The 17,438-nt window shown below is 37.0% G+C and overlaps 1 protein-coding gene across 1 annotated transcript in view; it reads right to left on the reverse strand.

Annotated features, from left to right (window-relative positions):
- The window catches only part of NEGR1 (neuronal growth regulator 1), a 1,013,490-nt gene that overhangs the window by 403,654 nt on the left and 592,398 nt on the right, over positions 1-17,438 (reverse strand). Inside the window, exon 3 of the mRNA XM_018045513.1 lies at positions 4,901-5,026. Within this exon, the coding sequence (XP_017901002.1) occupies positions 4,901-5,026 (126 nt within the window). The remainder of the gene's footprint in view (positions 1-4,900; positions 5,027-17,438) is intronic.

Consider the following 17,438-nt stretch of genomic DNA (forward strand, 5'->3'; position numbering starts at 1 on the left):
CAGCATTTAGCTCAAATTTCAGCTTCCGAGCTAAAAGAATATCTTTACTAGATTATAAACATCACCAGGGTAAAGTAAGAATATCTCAGGAGACTCCAGGTATCAAAGAAAAGGAATGAACGGGGAAACAGAGATTAAGAGAAACAGCAATAAGTGAGTGGAAATTTGACAAAGGCTTTTAGAATGTTTCTGTTTTTGTTATATAGAATCCATTATTTTAAAATTTGGCTTTTTAAGTTTCTCTATTTTTTCTGACTGAATCTAGATTTATTAATTCAATGATGTGTGATTAAAAATTTTATTTTGTCTTTCTATTCAAAATCGAGTGCCTTGTGTAAACTTGCCTATGTTCTCTAGAAGTTTTAAGTGAGTTTTGATTCACGGTATCACAGCATTTGAGAGAAAAGGCAGAGGAACCAGAGATCAAATTGCCAACATCTGCTGGATCATCAAAAAAAGCAACAGAATTCCAGAAAAACATCAATTTCTGCTTTATTGACTATGACAAAGTCTTTGACTGCGCAGATCACAATAAACTGTGGAAAATTCTGAAAGAGATGGGAATATCAGACCACCTGACCTGCCTCTTGAGAAACCTATATGCAGGTCAGGAAGCAACAGTTAGAACTTGACATGGAACAATAGACTTCCAAATAGGAAAAAGAGTACATCAAGTCTGTATACTGTCACCCTGCTTATTTAAACTATATGCAGAGTACATCACGAGAAATGCTGGGCTGGAAGAAGCACAGGCTGGAATCAAGATTGCCGGGAGAAATATCAGTAACCTCAGATATGCAGATGACACTACTCTTATGGCAGAAAGTCAAGAGGAACTAAAAAGCCTCTTGAAAGTGAAAATTGAGAGTGAAAAAGTTGGCTTAAAGCTCAACATTCAGAAAACAAAGATCATGGCATCCGGTCCCATCACTTCATAGCAAATTGATGGGGAAACAGTGGAAAGTGTCAGACTTCATTTTGGGGGGCTCCAAAATCACCGCAGCCATGAAATTAAAAGATGCTTACTCCTTGGAAGGAAAGTTATGGCCAACCTAGATAGCATATTCAAAAGCAGAGACATTACTTTGCCAACAAAGGTCTGTCTAGTCAAGGCTATGATTTTTCCAGTAGTCATGGATGGATGTGAGAGTTGGACTGTGAAGAAAGCTGAGCACTAAAGAATTGATGCTTTTGAACTGTGGTGTTGGAGAAGACTCTTGAGAGTCCCTTGGACTGCAAGGAGATCCAACCAGTACATTCTAAAAGAGATCAGTCCTGGGTGTTCTTTGGAAGGAATGATGCTAAAGCTGAAACTCCAATACTTTGGCCACCTCATGCGAAGAGTTGACTCATTGGAAAAGACAGAGGATGAGATGGCTGGATGGCATCACCGGCCCAATGGACATGAGTTTGAGTGAACTCCGGGAGTTGGTGATGGACAGGGAGGCCTGGTGTGCTGCGATTCATGGGGTCGCAAAGAGTCAGACACAATTTAGCGACTGAACTGAAGTGAACTGAAGAATTATATAAAGAGATCCCTCAATTTCAGAACAGGGTTAGATATCCTGTACCTTCAGATATCATTCCTGAGAAGTTACAACTTTACTTGTTTAATCCCAGGTGGGAACAACTAGACTCTAGTCATGAGGAAACAGGAGTCAAACTCAACATAAGAAATATTCTGTGTGTTTTTTTTTTTTTTTAAAGAATAGTAAAATGTCAAGGGAGACCAAGAACGACCAAGGAATTAGTACCCAGACTAAAGAGGACTAAAGTGGTAAGATAATTGAATACAACATTTGGATTCTGTACTAAACAAAAAAGAATTCTCTAAAGGACACTATTTGATCAGTTGACAAAATTGCAGTATGGATAGTAATCAGATAAAAGTAAAATGCCAACATTCAAGGTACAACAGTTAAAAATTGCACTATGGTTACACAATAAAATGTTCTTATGAAATGCACACTGTAATAAATAGGGAGAAAAGGGCTTGATGTATGCAAGGTGTTTCTCTTTTCAAATAATTTAATGAAAAAAATATTTCTGCATAACCTACACACAGAAAATGTTGATGCAAAGAGGGAAAATGATGGATGAAACTGAGTAAAGGACAGAGGGTAGACTTTGCATTATTTCTGTTAACACTTTATTTTTCTTACTGTATTTTTTAAATTTTAGTGAACTATAGTTGATTTATAATATTGTATTTAATTCCTGCTGTACAACAAAGTGATTAATCATACATGTATATATACATATATATGTATATATTCTTTTTCATATTCTTTTCCAATATGGTTTATCACAGGATATTGAATATAGCTCCCTCTACTATACAGTGGATCTTATTTATCCATCTTATATATAATAGTTTACATCTGCTAATCCCAAACATTTCAAAGATGAATTTGAAATAAATTTCTACATATAGAAAGAGAAAAAATAGAAAGGAAGAAATCCTGACTATAAGTAACTCTAAGGAAGCTCATAAGTCCTGAAACTTTTCAAGAAAGATATTTTAGGGCTAGTACACTAAGCTGTTTGAACTAACAAGTGGAATGGCAACTTTAATTGTTCAGCGATGTCTGTAATATGGTTGAATTCACAACCCAACTTTTCCACAGATAAGGAGGAAGCTCTGTGGAGCTGCCTTCCTGTGATCAGTCATTTTTCTTCTTAATGATTTTAAAAACAGAATAGACCATAAACGAATTGGTAAGACTTGCTAATATTACTGGTAGAATAAACAAATCATACATGTACAAAAATTAGTCATTGTTTTTCATAGTGACAGGAAATCTACCTATATCTGCTTTTAACACTGAACACTGTTCACTTGGTGATGGTTGTTTGAGACATATTTCCTTTTGTGATACAGAAAAAGAACAGAGGAGAATGTTAATATTGATAGCCTTAAATAAAAATAAATAGATTAATGAAGTTTATAACTTTGCTTTCAAATATAAATATATAAACTGAAGAAAGGTAATAGAATGATGACATGATACTTAAAGCAGGAACTCCATGTTGCTGAGCATTGGAATTTAATTACTAATAAATTACAGTTTGCAATTATTGGAAGCATTTATAAAAATATCAGCTATGTGTAGCTATTCATTAAATAACAGTTAATAGTTATGCTAATTTTACTCATGTGCTCTGTATGGTAGGATCGGAAAAACTACGCACAGTTTAACTTATAACCCAATCTGTCTTCTTTCGGCTTCAAAATGTTATTCATAATCGTTATTCTAATAACTTCACTAACCAACATTCATGGTATTTAATTAAACTAAAATATATCCAAGCACTTACAAAAAGAATATGTATAATAACAAGTGCCACAAAGAAGAAGAATTAAATCCAAAATATTAATCTTAAATTGTATGAATGTGGAGATTATGTGCTTCATTCTTAGAAAAATTATATTTTCATATCAGATTTAAATCCAGAAAGATGATTAAGAATCAGCCTTACATTTGCATATCACCTTATACTTTTTAAAGCACATTTATAAGTATTATCTTTTCTGAGTCTCACAATAGCCAGAGATTTTTATCATTTGATTTTTGGAAAGTAGGAAACCAGCTAACTGAGGCTAAGAGATTTGCGCTTGGATTTACTGAACTGATGAATAAGGAAGGTGAGATTGGAGCACATGCATTCTAATTGCTAGTCCTGGGTTTGTCTCACACTCCATGGAGAGTCCTTCCACTAATTCAGGTCTCACATGTTAGTTTTATGATTCTTAGCCACTCTAGAGAGGAAAACATTGGCAGTCAAGAGCACACTCATGCTTCAGAAATATTACAGGGGCCATAATGCATATTGTATAATCATATATTGCTGTTACATTGATTTTTTTCTCACATTCATAGTAATAATAAATGTATGATGTGAGGAAGTTTCATTAGACCTACTGCCTAAATGAGGGAATTGAAAGACACTTAAGGATAAGTGAAATTAAAGAAAGCATTAGCAGACAGAAGAGATGTTCTAATTGTACTTTTTCTACATCTCTATAAACTATGTCTTCCTGATTCCTTTATAAGTGATTCCTTCATACTAACCTTGTTCAAGTTATTTCTACCCCAAATGCAAAACAAATAAAAATCAAATTTTGTCTATCTGAAATGTGGTGGGGTCCTATTCACAAAAAGTACCACTCTTTCATGGTACATTTAAAGCTATATTGTTCAAATATTTAGATTTTATACAAACTGATGACTCATTTAGAGTTGTTCTGTGAAAATAGACTTGTTTTGATGATGTTTACCCCCAGCTTCCTAAAACTGACAATCTCTTTAGGAGGATGTGCCCTGTTTCAAAAGCACAAGCCACTAATAAACATGTTATATCCCTTAATCTCACCTAGCTATGTGATCTTTAACAAGGATTTTTGATTCCTCATCAGTCAAAATTTAATGCTAACTGCCAAATCCTTGATTCTGAACTGCAGTTGGAAATCAGACCCAGCAACCTCATAATTTGTATAATTTCATTCTCCCCTGATTACCTCAGCAGTTCGCACGGGCCTATTAACATGAGAATGCCAATTGAATAAAAGCCTTACACATTTAAATGAAGATATTTCTCTTGTGACATTTTCCATGTGAGCCTTTTGTCTATAGATGTGTGATTATCCAGTATACTACTGTGAGAGTAACCTTGCCCAGGCATCAAGAAACCTAGGGTCTACTCTGGGCTGTGACAGAAAATGTTCATTTAACTTTTGTGAACTGCAGATATTTGGGTATAAAAAATAAGCATAAAAATATGCATCCTGTCTACCTCATGGAAAAGATATGAAACATTAGCTGATGCTTAAGTTTTGAACAAGAGAGGTTGCAGGAGGATACTGAACAGCACGAACAACACTGATGCATTTCCGTTTTACCTGATGGAGAGATGTGCCGCCAAGAAATGGAAGGCTCTGGTTTCCCAGTGGCCAAACAAGTAAGGGTGACATTGGTTCCTTCATTGATGGTCATATCGCTTGAGATGTCATAAATCTTCGGAGGAACTGAAATGGCAAAACATGCAATGGTCAGAAAAAAAAATATGTATATATAACTGTCTGTTGAACTACATATGATTAACTCCATGTTATCAAGCAAACAAACTACGGTGGTGAAATGAACTTATAGCTCAGGATCATAACCTAAACAATGGATTCTCTAGATCTTCAAGATTATCTGAGTGGTTTTTTTTTTTTTCCGACTCTTTGATTGGTTTTAAATTTCTCTAGTATTTATCTATGAAATATTTTAGGATAAATTATATATTTAATAACAAAAGTTTATATGTTGTTTAAATGTTATTATGAATACTTTGTACTAAGTAAACTAGAATATAGTCATCTGTCTGTTCCATCTATATACTTCACTATAATGATGGTTTTCCGGTTAAAAATATTTTAAAAAAAATGGAAATCTAGAAGAAATTTGGAGAAGGCAATGGCAACCCACTCCAGTACTCTTGCCTGGAAAATCCCATGGGCAGAGGACCCTGATAGGCTGCAGTCCATGGGGTCGCACAGAGTTGGATACGACTGAGCGACTTCACTTTCACTTTTCACTTTCATGCATTGGAGAAGGAAATGGCAACCCACTGCAGTATTCTTGCCTGGAGAATCCCAGGGACGGGGGAGCCTGGTGGGCTGCCGTCTATGGGGTCGCACAGAGTCGGACACGACTGAAGCGACTTAGCAGTAGCAGTAGCAGAAGAAATTTAATAGAGAAGGAAATGGCAACCCACTCCAGTACCCTAGCCTGGAAAATGCCATGGACAGAGGAGCCTGGTAGGCTGCAGTCCATGGGGTCGCTAGAAGTCGGACATGACTGAGTGACTTCACTTTCACTTTTCACTTTCATGCATTGGAGAAGGAAATGGCAACGTACTCTGGTGTTCTTGCCAGGGATGGGGGAGCCTGGTGGGCTGCGGTCTATGGGGTTGCACAGAGTTGGACACGACTGAGGCGACTTAGCAGTAGCAGCAGTAGCAGAAGAAATTTAAAATAGCAGGACAGCTATACCTATATGCTGATTTATGAACTAAGTGTGGTAAAACATAGAATTAGGATATATGTTTTCAAGTTCACAAAGGCAATTGGGGCCTCAATTTTCTCATCTGCCAAAGAGCAGGACTGGACTTTCTGATCATTTTAGGTTCTGAACACAAATTCTAAGGGCTGTGAAAGATATGTTCAATATGTATTTTCTTGTCAGCAATGAATGGAAATTGGTTGAAATAGGTCTCTTTATGTTGAGATTTCTTGGAACATTTGTTATGACCTGTTGCTCTGTAGGTCTATGATAGTGAAAAGGGAAATATTGTGCTTCATTTTTCTTCCTGATATATTAAGCTATGGAAACTTTTATTAGAGAAGGTGACACAAGCAGTGACCCAGGAATAAACCTTGGGAATGTTGGATAGAAAAAATACCTAAATTGACTTCCAGGATGTCGGTATTCTCTCATACAGCAAATGATCGCATTTAATCCTTAAACAGTATGGATATGAATCCTGCGTCCTCTGCAGGCTATCTGTCTTATCTCAGCCTGACTTCTTCATCTGAAAGCTGCAGATTATATTAGTATAAACCCCATGTAGCTGCTGTGAGAATTAATAAGTTAACATATCTTAAAGGGTTTAGAAAAGTTCCTGGAATTGTTGTTAGATATTATTATTATATGCTTTAAAATGCATATTTGCTGTTTGAACTTAATTTCACTATTGCTCTTTCCCACGCCTTAAAATTTCCAAATTTTACCACTTTGATGGTATACAATGAATGCCCTGTGCCAGTTTTGGTTTACTACATAAAACTTATAATATGTTGAAGCTTCAGATCAAAGCTAAATAAATGGAAATTCATTATATTGATCACTATTATAAAAACATACTTTTGTAGTGGATTTTTCCACATTGTTCCATTCTTATGGTTTCTTTTGGCAAGAGATGTGTTTTCATAGCTATTTTGAAAACCAGTATCTATAATCTATCATAGGGATAAATTAAATTACTTTGAATATCATCTTTGATTTGTTAACAGAACCCAAACTCTGCTACAAGAAAACCTGGGAGGATTAGATTACAAATACAAAGTATTTGACTATATATAAGTGGTGATATGATTGAAGTGAAGTGAAGTGAAGTCGCTCAGTCGTGTCCGACTCTTTGTGACCCCATGGACTGTAGCCTATGAGGCTCCTCCGTCCATGGGATTTTCCAGGCAAAAGTGCTGGAGTGGATTGCCATTTCCTTCTCCAGGGGACTTTCCCGACCCAGGAATCGAACCCAGGTCTCCCACATTGAGGGCAGACGCTTTACCGTGGGAGCCATCAGGAAAGCCCAGATATGACTGAGGAAAAGGTTTATTCTTAAGTGATATACTGTTGCAACTGTTTCTAAATGATATACTTTAATTGGCATTTAAAACTCAGTGAGCTAATAATATTAATATTTTCCAAATATCCAATGCATTTCAAAGTTACATCATAAGGTTACAATACTACATATGGGTGAAAGATTCTTTCAAAGTATAAGAGAAGTCAATGGTTTTCAATCTAACGGAGCCTGCAGAGTTCATTGATAAAGTTTCTGATTACACAATGCAACTAACCTTTAAGAAATTACTACTTGTAGAATTTAAGTGTTTTATCAAAGAATATCCACCGTTATCTGAAAAGGCTACTAAAATACTACTCCCTTTTCCAGCTACATTATCTGTTTGAGGCTGAATTTTCTTCATGTACTTTTAAACATGGCAACATATTGAATTAAACAGTAGATATAAAAATTAAAAAACATATTATGATTAACTTCTTCAGTGAACTCTTCTCATGCAAATAAGGAAAAAATAAAAACCATTCCAAACAGAAGACTCTTTTTAACTTAACTGAAACAGAACAGAAATAAAGATATTAAAATACCTTAGGAACAAAGTAGAGGCAAATGTGTAAGACTTACTGCTGAACTGAAGATTTAATAAAATTACAGCATTAAATAAAAAATATCCTTTGGAAAGATGGATGTAGGTATCAGTTTAATACAAACTATGATATACATGGGTATATACACATACTGCTGCTGCTACCGTCATGTCAGTCGTATCTGACTCTGTGTGACCCCATAGACTGCAGCCCACCAGGCTCCCCCGTCCCTGGGATTCTCCAGGCAAGAACACTGGAGTGGATTGCCATTTCCTTCTCCAATGCGTGAAAGTGAGAAGTGAAAGTGAAGTCACTCAGTGGTGTCCGACTCTTAGCGACCCCATGCACTGCAGCCTACCAGGCTCCTCCATTCATGGGAGTTTCCAGGCAAGAGTACTGGAGTGGGGTGCCATTGCCTTCTCCACCGTATACACATGGATGTGTGTGTATATATGTTTTATATATGCATATATTTCAGTTCAGTTCACTTCAGTCACTCAGTCGTGTCCGACTCTTTGCGACCCCATGAATCGCAGCACACCAGGCCTCCCTGTCCATCACCAGCTCCCAGAGTTCACTCAAACTCATGTCCATCGAGTCAGTGATGCCATCCAGCCATCTCATCCTCTGTTGTCCCCTTCTCCTCCTGCCCCCAATCCCTCCCAGTATCAGAGTGTTTTCCAATGAGTCAACTCTTCACATGAGGTGGCCAAAGTACTGGAGTTTCAGCTTTAGCATCATTCCTTCCAAAGAACACTCAGGATTGATCTCCTTTAGGATGGACTGGTTGGATCTCCTTGCAGTCCAAGGGACTCTCAAGAGTCTTCTCCAACACCACAGTTCAAAAGCATCAATTCTTCTGTGCTCAGCTTTCTTCACAGTCCAACTCTCACATCCATACCTGACCACTGGAAAACACATAGCCTTGACTAGACGGACCTTTGTTAGCAAAGTAATGTCTCTGCTTTTGAATATGCTATCTAGGTTGATCATAACTTTCCTTCCAAGGAGTAAGCATCTTTTAATTTCATGGCCGCAATCACCATCTGCAGTGATTTTGGAGCCCCAAAATATAAAGTCTGACATTGTTTCCACTGTTTCCCATCTATTTCCCCTGAAGTGATGTGATCAGATGCCATGATCTTTGTTTTCTGAATGTTGAGCTTTAAGCCAACTTTCCACTCTCCTATTTTACTTTCATTAAGAGGCTCTTTAGTTCCTCTTCACTTTCTGCCATAACGGTGGTGTCATCTGCATATCTGAGGTTATTGACTTTCTCCTGGCAATCTTGATTCCAGCTTGTGCTTCTTCCAGCCCAGCATTTCTCATGAAGTACTCTGCACATAAGTTAAATAAGCAGGGTTACAATATACAGACAGCCTTGACATACTCCTTTTCCTATTTGGAACCAGTCTGTTGTTCCATGTCCAGTTCTAACTGTTGCTTCATGAGCTGCATACAGGTTTCTCAAGAGGCAGGTCAGTTTATTGTGATCCACATAGTCAAAGGTTTTGGCATGTCAATAAAGCAGAAACAGATGTTTTTCTGGAACTCTCTTGCTTTTTTGATGATCCAACAGATGTTGGCAATTGGATCTCTGGTTCCTTTGCCTTTTGGAAAATCAGCTTGAACATCTGGAAGTTCATGGTTCATGTATTGCTGAAGTCTGGTTTGGAGAATTTTGAGCATTACTTTACTAGCGTGTGAAATAAGTGCAACTGTGTGGTAGTTTGAGCATTCTTTGGCATTGCCTTTCTTTGGGATTGGAATGAAAACTGATCTTTTCCAGTCCTGTGGCCACTGCTGAGTTTTCCAAATTTGCTGGCATATTGAGTGCAGCACCTTCACAGCATCATCTTTTAGGATTTGAAATAGCTCAACTGGAATTCCATCACCTCCACTAGCTTTACATGTGTATATATACATATATACCAATGTCTACTATTAAACAAAGAAAAAGTTTTGTGATACTTTCCTTCTTAATGAAGTACAGCGATATCAGTTTTGTCTGACTCGTTTATTTATTTCAAACATATAACTAATTTAACTTTGGACAGAGGTAAAAATATTTAAGAGAAGTTATGGAGTGCCATAAGACATTCATTCTAGCCTCTAAATAAAATGATTTTCTCAAATTTTATTTGATCTTAAAATAGTTTATTTTAATTTTTACACATGTACTTATAGTCAAAACGGTAAACATAAGTAGTGATAAACTAATACTAAGCACAATATTTAATTTCACAGAAAAACAGCCAAATCTCGTAGCAATAAGCTTAGGTTTAACATTTAACTATGGGAAATTCTGTGGTGGGGGAATACTATTGAATTCCAGGTGTTAACTGTCAGTCTAGTGATTGCAACCACCTTCTGGGGCCTCATAATTCAGGATACTATGGTAAAGAAACATCTGGAAAGAGGATGCTAGTGAGAGAAAATCCCTCTGGCAAGGTTCTTCTCCCCAAAATGCATCACCTGTTGGCAACAGATGTTGTGTGTAGAAAGAGCCAATGAAAATCCTCACATGCACTGTAGCTTGTGGAGGCAAAAGCAGGTGTTCCTATGCTGAACATTCAGTCTTGCATATTCAGTTCAAGACTTCAAACTTTTACTGAGAATTAGGGAGGGAATAATTCTGGACTCACAGGAAATGCAAAAATTTCCTAACATAATCCTTCACCTCAAGAAACTTAAAATTTACATAGGGAGGAAGATAGATAAGTAATTAAGAGAAGACAAATATTCCCATGTTTTCCTTTCTCCTTTTACATGAGGAACACATGTCCAAACAGGTATGCCTTTAGGGTTCAAAATCATCAGAGATTAATTTTGTGTTCATTTCTTTTAAAGCAAACCATGAAGGATAGTTTATGCACAAAGTTATTTGTTGTGGTGCTATTTATAATAAAGAATCACTATTAATAACCTCAACATAAAACAAAAGAAATGGAGATATTGGTTAGCTCAGCCTCCAAAATAAGATGTGTTTCTAAGGAAGGGTTTGGGATGAATCTGGGGACCATTGGGATAAGCTATAAAGGAAGAGAAAGGTAATGTTTCTACTCTGGGTGGCAGGAACAGAGAAGAATGGTAATGTTTCAGACGTCGTAAGACCATCTGGGTCCCAACAACAGTTTGTGTATAAATGGCACATGTGCACATCTAGGAAGAACTCCAGTGAACTTTCTAAATGACAAAGCATCATGTCTTATATGTCCTATATTCTATGCACTTGCATAGAAAAAAGTAAAATTAGTTAAAATGACTATTCTAGACATCTACTTCTTTTCTACATAACATATTTCAAAATCCTTTAACATTTTTATTTATAAATGTAACTTAAAAATCAATTGTTTAAAAAAGAAGCATGTTCAATCAGTTTAATAATTTTAAGTCACTAAATAACTACATTTTAGTGAGCATTTCAGGTTGCTGTAGAATTATTATTTATTAAATACTTATTACCTGGACCAGAGCAATAAAGGAATAGCTAGTCATTTAAATACATACTTGTTTAAATTTCAGGAAATTATGATTATAACCTTAAAATTGTTATACATTTAAAGGAATCACTATTGTACCTTTGAATTAATAACCTACTCTGCCTTTAATTAATCATTCACAGGATTCAATTTCAACTACTATTTACTCCCCTGTTCTCAACTTCTATTGAGTTGATGCCATGGTGGGAGAGGATGATACATATTTAGATACATTTATAGATTTAGATTCATTAAGTGCTAGTCACTCAGTTCCCACCAGGCTCCTCTGTCCATGGAATTTTCCAGGCAAGACTAAGGAGTGGTTAGCCATTCTCTTCTCCAGGGGATCTTCCTGACCCAGAGATTGAACCCGGGTATCCTGCACTGAGTGGGATTCTTTACCATCTGAGCCACCAGGGAAGTCCTATTTGATTCGTTACAGTAATTCAAATCTCTTACTTGTTTAACTTTCATAAAAAATTATGCTATATGACTTGCCCCAACTGCCTTCTCCATTTGGAATCATCTATCAGTGTCCTTAGACAGGGTATGAAGTATTATCAGTAAGGAAAATCTTAGAATACATACCTAAACCAAATGCTAATGATTTCCACACAACCAAGCCACTTGGGATTATTCCCTACTTTTTGAACTATGAGAGGCAATAGTTTTTGAGCGTCCTCCTGGTTGCTTTTTAAAACTTTTTAAAACTGGTACATAATTTCTAAACTGTATTAAAAAAAAAAAATAAGGGTTTTGTTTCTTTAACGAGCAGCCTTCACAGATTTAACATACATTTCTTCCAGCAACTCATCTTGTAGTCTGGAACATGATCATTAAAATTGTGAGAAGTCAAAATAAGGGTGACAGATCTGTACATCACAGGGATCATATGAGCACACTGTTTTATTTTATATGAAAAGTCTGTGCAGGGACTGTGGCCAGGGCCCTGGTGTGAGGAAGTCAGAACAGAGGAGCCTAGCAGTGTCCATGTGCTCCAACCTGCTTCCTAATGGGATGGAAGCTGGTGGGAAATGTGTTTTTAAAGTCTGTGCAGATAATATTCGGAAATAATAAACAGAGTTCCCATCTATAGTAAGTTGCATGAGATGTGAGGTTGTGTTGTACATAACAGTGGAAGTCCCTAGAGAATGTATTTGACAGTGATCTTGATTACATGTGTGCTAAGTCCTTCAGTCATGTCTGACTCTTTGTGACCCATGGACTGTAGTGCACTAGGCTTCTCTGTCCATGTGACTCTCCAGGCAAGAACACTGGAGTGGGTTGCCATGCCCTCCTCTAGGGGATCTTCCTGATCCAGGGATAGAACCCGTATCTCTTATGTCTCCTGCATTGGTAGGTGGGTTCTTTTCCACTAGCACCACCTGGGAAGCCTGATGGCTATTGTAACTTTAAATAAATGCAAGACAAGGATTATTTGGATCTAGACAGTTGCACTGGCTCACTAGAATCAATTAAATGCTTCATCAAGTTCTTAAGTTGTAAGAGTCCATGAAAGACCACAGTACATACAAATCCATTAGGAGAGCTTCTTTAGGCTGCCAGGGCTAAATGGTAAATGAAGTATGTATTTAATCTGCCCCACAAACACTGAAAGATTGTTGAAAAACATCAGTTTAGTACTTATCATAGCAACAATCTGGGCACAAAAATCACATGCTTCCAAAGTCAGGGTGTACAAAGCAGTGATTTATGAGCAGGTGGACCAAGTGTCTTCCCATTCAGTCTCTGAAGCTATAGGCTCATTACTAAAACCCTTTAAAGGTTTGACAGAGAAGGCAATGGCACCCCACTCCAGCACTCCTGCCTGGGAAATCCCATGGACGGAGGAGCCTGGTAGGCTGCGGTTCATGGGGTCGCTAAGAGTTAGACACGACTGAGTGACTTCACTTTCACTTTTCACTTTCTTGCATTGGAGAAGGAAATGGCAACCCACTCCAGTGTTCTTGCCTGGAAAATCCCGGGGATGGAGGAGCCTGGTGGGCTGCCATCTATGGGGGTTACACAGAGTCAGACACAACTGTTCCAGCCATTGCATAGTTTTCCACCATAGAGCTAATCTAATTTACTGTCAGACACGACTGATGCGACTAAGCAGCAGCAGCAGCAGTTACAGTTTTGAATACATCTAATCGAATTACACATACAATCACGAGACCTATTTTCCAAATGGTCAAAGTATTCATCTTAAAGGAAGATAGATTTTTCTGGGTATGTGCTTGTTGAAATAAACATTTGTACTCAAAAAATGCTGCTGCTTTTCACTCCCCCTCCTCTTATAGTTTCTTCTTTATTCTTTGCAATTTATTATTTGTATTTATTTATTTACTCATTACCTGTCTTCTCTTCACAGAACATAAGGAAAGACCTTGGAACCTTGTTTACTTTATTCAACAGCCTATTACAAGCATCTAGGAAAGAGCCTGGCACATATGGGATACTCAACAATATTTGTTTTATTGTTTTTATGTGCTGAACTAATATTTCTTTGGCCTCATAACAACGCTTTTCCATATAGTTTCATACCATTGCAAGTATGATATAATATAAATTCTGAGAATATAGTGAAAATGTAATTATAGTGCCAAGGGTCCTATGTGACTTGTTTCAAGGATTCTCTGAGATTGGGGATTCAATACTTCTTTTAACTTACATAAAACCATGGTGGTTCCCTACTGTATTGCCTATGCGAGCCAAGAGAAATAATTGAACAATAATCATAAATTTATTTGCAACACAATGAACTGTCACATCTTAAGCAGGACTATGTATTTTGGTTAGTGCATTTTTTTTTCACTTGAGAAGCTATGTAAATTTAAGGTCAAAAGTATTTGACTTGAAGAGTGTGTACATATTATTTCTGTTTTTTTTCCCCTCTCCATAGACTTGGAGTCTGAGTTAGTTCGAATAAACTATATCTCTGAAGATTTTCCAAACTGCTTGAGTCAACAAGCTAGACATAACTATAAATCTTTGGAGAATTGGCTTTTTTTGCACTCCCATATCTGGTAATGGCTGGCAATATCAAAAGAACAGTCTTTCTTTCCCTAGGCTGGCACTTCCCTTGTCAGTCTTGGCCAGCCCCCAGAAAGTGAAAGCAGATTTTCGTTACATAACAAACCTCCTGGAAAAGGTGCTGTTCTCAAACTGAGAGAAGAAATTGTTTCATGATTTTTTTTTTTTTTTTCCTAAATTGGCTTGCTGGTGGGTGCTTGATGGCTTCCTGGCCTGCATCTAACTAGCAACATTGTTTTCTCCAGCTCATAATCTACAAACTGACTTTTTATAGTTTATGACATTTCCGAGATTTCTATGGTTTCTCCCCTCATCCCATCATGGATAGGAGGACAATAATAGCTAAACATGACTTGTAAATGCAAACTTGCCAGATTTGTAATTTACCTACTGATGGAATATGCCAGAACTTCTTTGGCGGGCAAAGAACATGCTTGAAATAAAAAAATGAGTCTTTCAGACTGCAGTTCAAACTGAATCATGTTGCTTCAGTTAGTGTTTCTCCTTTTTTATAAAATCTATGTATAAAATTTTCTCAATCTACTATGTCCTTCAGGGGATCAGCTACATAAAATTTTAGAACAGGCAAGTGACCTATTTTAATCCACTCATACATTCATTCAACAAGTATTCATCGAGAACCACTTTGACTTAGGGAGATTAATCTTAGGGGGTCCATATCTAAACAGTTAGAAAGATCTAACACTGTTAATTATAATATGGAGTAATAAATCCTATAAAGTAGATGCTGTACAGCAGGTTGTTTGGGAAACAAGAGCTGTAAATCAAACTCTGTCTGTGGAGTCAGAATTGGAGGGGATATTGATCTTAAGAAAGGCTTCATGAAACAGATGACATTTGAGTGAAATTTGATGGTTAAAAACAGTAGTGTCCTATGTTTCAGGATGATCTGGTAAGACTTTTAGAATCCTGCGGAGGAGAGGGAGGGCACAACTCACAAGATCCTAGACTGATGGTTTGGAGTGAGCTCCAAACTCTACAGATTTTGGTAACTGATTTACAAGATACCAACAACTTATCTCGATAAGAAGAGATGCCTTAATAGCTTGCACTCAGATAGAAAGGTGCTTTGAGTAACTTTTCCCCCACTGTGTTATTGGTTCATGTCATAGGGATCAAGATAATCAACAATGGAAAGAAGAAAGTGATCATCTGAAAATGATAAACCTTACAAGGAGATCCAACCAGTCCATTCTGAAGGAGATCAGCTCTGGGATTTCTTTGGAAGGAATGTTGCTAAAGCTGAAACTCCAGTACTTTGGCCACCTCATGCGAAGAGTTGACTCATTGGAAAAGACTCTGATGTTGGGAGGGATTGGGGGCAGGAGGAGAAGGGGACGACAGAGGATGAGATGGCTGGATGGCATCACTGACTTGATGGATGTGAGTCTGAGTGAACTCTGGGAGTTGGTGATGGACAGCGAGGCCTGGTGTGCTGCGATTCGTGGGGTCTCAAAGAGTCAGACGTGACTGAGCAACTGAACTGAACTGAACTGAACAGGGTATGGAATTATGGAAAACCTCAAAGTGGAAATGTCTTCCTTCTCTCTTTCCTTTCTCTCCATCTTTGCTTGACTACCTAATATGTGGGTTATAAGTAAGTAATCTCTAAATTTTAAGACAGATTTTCTTGCTGAGGAAAGCCATTGGTGTTTGCTAGGTAGGTTTTCAGTGGCAAACCTCTCTCTCTACATATATATATAATAATATATAGAGATTATATTATTAATAACACATAATAATTATCAAATAATTGTTAAATATAATAGTAATTATAATTAGTATAATAATATATTTATATATTATATTTAATATATACATATATATGTAAATATACATATATGGCATATGTTATATTAAGACAGCTTAGCCTACATGATAATTAAACGTGATAAAAGACTAAAGAAAGATCACTGGTTTAGAAAGGAAAGGTTTTGTTAGCTTAATATTTAAAGATTTCAAATTTTTCAGTTGAAGGCAAGTTCCTCACCTGCTGAATAAACATTCTTAATAACATTGTTATACAAGATTTTTAATATTTTAGACATAAAGATTTTATTTTTGCTTCATTTTGGCTAGAGGATCAAGAGCTGGCCCTACACATGAATGTTTATACACCAGAGTTCAAATCCCTGCTGTACCTCAGGCAAGCTTCAGCTTCACTTACTGGGATGGTTCAAAGATATAAAATATTACTTAAAATCAGGACCATAATAACAACTACTCCCTCAGGCAGCAGCAGCAGGAAGGCTGGAGCACACTTACAGCAGTGTTGTATATCACAGGGAATCTACAATGACTTTGTAAGTCACTCTTCTCCCCAGTAGAAAATAGTTACAAAATACGTAGGAAGAGTATCACACCTGAAAAGCCTTATAGCACACAAATGTAGGGATCCATTCTTGAGGAATATTTCTTAAGAAACCAACTGTATATCTTTAAAATCTTCAGTGATGATGACATTTTATTAAGAGTTAATAATGAGTTTTTTGGTTTTTTGTTTTTTTTCCTGGAAACAATTTGGCAGTATACTTTTCAGCCCAGTGAGCCAATGATTTCTGTTCCAGGAATTCCTCTTACAGAAAGCAGGTATCTTCCTTCTGTATAGTCGCTATTCACATAAACCTGGTGGCCAGCTCCATTGTTCTGTTAAAAATGTGCCAGCAAAAGCCCTCTGGAATGGCCCGGGTGAACTTTTCTTGCCTCGGCTTTGGCAGTGAACTATTCTCTACATAAACCAGAGGAAACAGCCCAGCTGTGTCATGCTAGAACCCAGCTGTCTTCTTTGCAAATATTTCCCATAGTGAAAAGCTTGCTTTAGCATTTTCTGAAATGCCAGAGAGTCCAATGTCTATCCTTGGACTCATAGAGTTATATTGAAACACCTGGCTCTGGATTTCATGAGGTAAATCTATTCCAGTTCAATATGAGGTTGTTTTTTTTTTTTTCAGGCTCAGGTTTT

The sequence above is a fragment of the Capra hircus genome, chromosome 3 (genome assembly GCF_001704415.2).
Source record: "Capra hircus breed San Clemente chromosome 3, ASM170441v1, whole genome shotgun sequence".
Taxonomy (NCBI): domain Eukaryota; kingdom Metazoa; phylum Chordata; class Mammalia; order Artiodactyla; family Bovidae; genus Capra; species Capra hircus.